General features: G+C 39.9%; 1 protein-coding gene across 3 annotated transcripts in view; it reads right to left on the bottom strand.

The window, feature by feature from the left end:
• LOC118226931 (disintegrin and metalloproteinase domain-containing protein 33-like) overlaps window positions 1-3737 on the bottom strand; it is a 101422-nt gene extending 97685 nt beyond the window's left edge. For 2 of the 3 annotated variants that reach the window (XR_004765127.1, XM_035416932.1), the window contains exon 1: window positions 3510-3737. Coding sequence is in view for 2 of the 3 variants with exons in the window: in XM_035416932.1 (XP_035272823.1) it covers window positions 3510-3639 (130 nt within the window). In the remaining variant the exon portion in view is untranslated. The remainder of the gene's footprint in view (window positions 1-3509) is intronic. The other variant, XM_035416930.1, reaches the window with a different exon arrangement.
• Between the last annotated feature and the right edge of the window lie 438 nt (window positions 3738-4175).

The raw sequence follows: 4175 nt of genomic DNA, 5'->3' as shown, positions 1-4175 counted from the left end.
CTGGATGCCTCACAGTGTGGAAACATCAGACAAACTAATTAATCAGGACGCTTAACCAAAACGACACCGTCAACCCGAAAAACAGCCGTGTCTTCTCATCTCTGCAGCCTCAGCTAGGGCGGACACTGGAGAGTCATGCACTACTGTTTTTCATGTTCACGTCTAATCTTTGAAGACTATCCCCTTAGGTCAGATAGATGTGATGTTTAGTGGCTGCAGAAAATTTAATTAAAAACAGTACAACTATTTCAGAGCAGCAGGAAGAGCAGGAGTTTTGTCATACCAGATAGTATTTAATGACCTTCCACGCATCGTCCCAGAGACATAAATCCCTGCTTTCAAGTGCCATCAGCCCATTCTGAGATATTCCACCCAAGGAGACAAGACTCTAAATTGCACAGCATATGGACAACAGAGAGTGGACAACTTCTGAAATACGCTTTGAATGCTCAGGGCAGAATCTAGATCTGTAGACCTGAATTGTACAAGCAGTGGCCACTTAATTAGGTACACCTATCTTGTACCAGGAAGGAAAAAACTTTTGCCTCCAGAACAGCCAGAATTATTTGCGGCACGGATTCAAAAAGGTGCCACAAACATTTTTTATTGATTTCGGTCCAAGCTGCCTCGATATCATCATTCAGTTCCTGCAGATTTTTCAGCCACACGTTCATGCTGCGGACCTCCCATTCCACCTCATCCCAAATATGCTCTGTTGGATTGAGATCTGGGGACTGTGCAGGCCATTGGAGTAAACTCAAGTCACTGTCATGTTCACAGAACCCGCCTGAGATGATGTGCGCTTTGTGACATGGTGCATTATCCTGCTGGACATATCAATTTTAGAAAGGGTAGACAGTGGCCATAAAGGGATGTACATGGTCAACGACAATGGTTAGGCATGCTCTGGCATTCATTTTGTATTAAAGGTCCTAATGTGTGCAAAGAAAACTTTCCCCACACCATGGCACCGCCGCCAGCCTCCACCATTGACACAAGGAAGGATGGATCCATGGATTCATGGTGTTTATGCTAAATTCTGACCCTATCATCAGCATGTTCCGCAGGAAACGAGATTCGTCAGAACAGGCAATATTTTCCAAACTTCAATCCTCCGGTTTTGGTGATCACGTGCCCATGATAGCCTCATATTCCTGTCCTTAGCTGACAGAAGTGGAACTCGGCGTGGTCTTCTGCCGCTGTAGCCCACCCCCTTTCAGGTTTGCTGCACCGTGCGTTCAAAGATGCCATTCTGCACAGCACTACAAACAGCTGTTATCTGAGCATTTATGGTCTTTCTGTTAGCTTGAATGAATGTGCCCATTCTCTTCCAACCTCTCTCGATGACAATATGTTTTTGCCCACAGAAAACTGCCACTCACTGTTTTTTTTTTTGTCTATCACACCATTCTCTGTAAACTCTAGAGACTATAATGCATGGAAATTCCAGCCTACCGACCCCACACACCCCCGTGGGTTCAATAATGGATGGATGGATGGATGGACAGATGGATAAATAAATCCATACTGGTTTTGATCATTTGAGGTGGCATTTTCTGTGACTTTCATAAGCAGAGTGTTCTGTAGAACACACTTTAACTGAACTTCAGTCACATCTGTTTTTATGACTGTGTTGCAAAAACAGATGTGACTCAAGGATTTGTACACAGTTCTTAGTAGTGTTCTGCATAACAAGCAACAGCATGGCATTTGCAAATAATTCCAAAAGCACAAAACATAGGATTGATGCTGGTGACTGGGTGACATAATGATGTTGAAGGGTAAGGTAGTGTAATTGCTAGGTCAAGATATGAAACCACCCTTATTTTTCCCAGTTGTATATCATAGATGAACAAGTACATGCAAATAAATGTAAACAGAAGTTGGTGCCAAATAACAATGACTATTCCCATTAGCATGCCACTGTTGTTGTACTGATAAATATTCTTGTTACAATGTAGCTAGACCATCTTGTTTATGATAATTAATGTATTAGTCTTCAAATTAGTTTTTGCCCGTTTCCTAATAGAAAGATATTTTCATAAACTGATGAATTACAGCAGTAATAATAGCTTCATACAACACATTGCATACAAATGTGGCCGACAGAGCTTTGTAGAACAGATTTAGATAGAAGAGATTTTAAAAAAAACAGAAAAGGAACAAATACCAAAAGCAAGGAAACAAGATCATATATAAACGTTTTAGAATTTTTCATTTTGGACCTGTTAATAAATATTGATTTGCCCTAAGACAATTATCCTCAGTCAATCAAACTGATGGAGTATATGGCCAGCAGGTGGATTTGCTTAAAATATATAGTATCAGCTCAGGGCTCATATCAGATTATTCGCCTCCTGCACTATGGAATAGTCCCACTGCCTCAGCAACACAGCCTTAGGTTTGGCTCCCAAGTACAAGACCAATCAGTCTGCACACAGTCTCTCTGCTCTCCTACCAATTACCAACTAGCCTACTAATGGGTCACAAGAAGACGTAGAAGGGCAAATAAATAAAATGTTGTCTGGAATACCAGCTGCCTCGTGGGAAAACATTTTGCAGCTGCAGCGTTGAAAGACATGTAGGCCACCAGGTTGTAGCAATGGAAGACAGGAATGAGCAGTCATGAGAATTAGTGTCACGCAAAAGATGGCCTTTGAATTATGGTTGCTTTTTTCAGAATACGTTTATATTTTTTGTGAATGGTGTGAAGAGAAAAACGTAGAAACGTACTATTACTGGGAACGTGAAGTCCAATCAAACATAAATAAATAAATAAATAAATAAATAAATAAATAGTATTTCTTTACCCATTACACGCCCATGGTACAGTAAGCGCTTGAATATTGTTATATTGGTTATATAGAACACTTACAAATATTACCCATACGTAGAAAAGCAGCAGTGAGATGTTAGTCGCTACAAACAAGAGCGGGTTAAGAGTCCCGTTATAATTAATTCATAGAGATAAACAGAAGCGTATCCTACACTAATACACAAAAGTGGCAAAACTGGATCTACCTCCAGATGCTAGCCTAAATCCCATCTGAGATGAGTATCACCTTAATTGGGTTTGATAGTCTTTACATAGATATATTCCGTTTGATTTTACTGATTCATGCTGACTTTCCACAAAATGTATATACGTTCTACAATCGTACATCGAAAATGTATCAATGTCTAGTGTGTATACTGTGTTACATATATTTGGCATACTGTCGGACTGGAAACACGTCCTTTTATGGAGACCGCTAAGCTCCGATAGGAAAAGTTCAGCTAGTTACAATGTCACAATACGACTCCTGAAAGTTAACCTAGAATAAATAAAGTAATGGAAATAACAAATCAACAAAAGTGAATTGTTCATAACATTCCGCCTAAGAAAACAAACATGAGCATTTTTCCCTCTAAAACATCGGAACTGTACGTGTAGACGAACGCAACTGGTAGGTTTACCGAAATAACTTTCAAACTATAGAGCAGGCTAAAGCGCATAAGGGAATGTGTACCTTGTTCTGTGCTGTCTCCGCTCTCAATTTCCAGTACGTTGTTCAGCAGTAAAAGAAACAGAAATATAAGCGAATGTCCACATTCTGTTAATATAAACTGGATCTTTTTCTGCCTGTGTTTGCTGTACATCCCTGTTCTCCTCTAGGTACCGTTATCCGTCTCCACTCTCCACACGCACTGATTGCTGCTCGCCCTCTGTTGGAAGCTGGTGCTCTCGAAAACAAGAAATGGATCCTATGAGCGCTGCTGAGATATTGCGATTACAGAAAGAATTACGCCTATCAGAGGTGAAAAGACATGATGTAAATACTGTTACCTTCAGCCAAAATGGGGACTTCTCAGTATTCATTTCACCAACAAGAATATGTATCCATAAATTTATCAAATCCTTTATATAGGCTAGCATACAATTAAAACCGAATTTCAATACTTAAGCGACTTCGTTTTCTTGCGATTATTCGCAGTGAATATAAATCATATTGCAATAGCTATTCATCCTGCGTGTTTTAAGGCGTGTTTTAAATTTTATCGAGAAGTTCATATTTCTGTATAATTCTTTGTAGTATTTGACTGACAAGTTTGTTTTGCCCGGTGAAGAAAGCAGCTTGTATCAGGCAGTTTAATCAGTTACGCTTCGTTGCGATTTTGCAGTAAGCTGTGATGTA

Source organism: Anguilla anguilla, chromosome 5, assembly GCF_013347855.1.
Source record: "Anguilla anguilla isolate fAngAng1 chromosome 5, fAngAng1.pri, whole genome shotgun sequence".
Taxonomy (NCBI): domain Eukaryota; kingdom Metazoa; phylum Chordata; class Actinopteri; order Anguilliformes; family Anguillidae; genus Anguilla; species Anguilla anguilla.
Note: the sequence above shows the minus strand (reverse complement) of the source record. Positions and strands in the feature narration are given on the sequence as shown.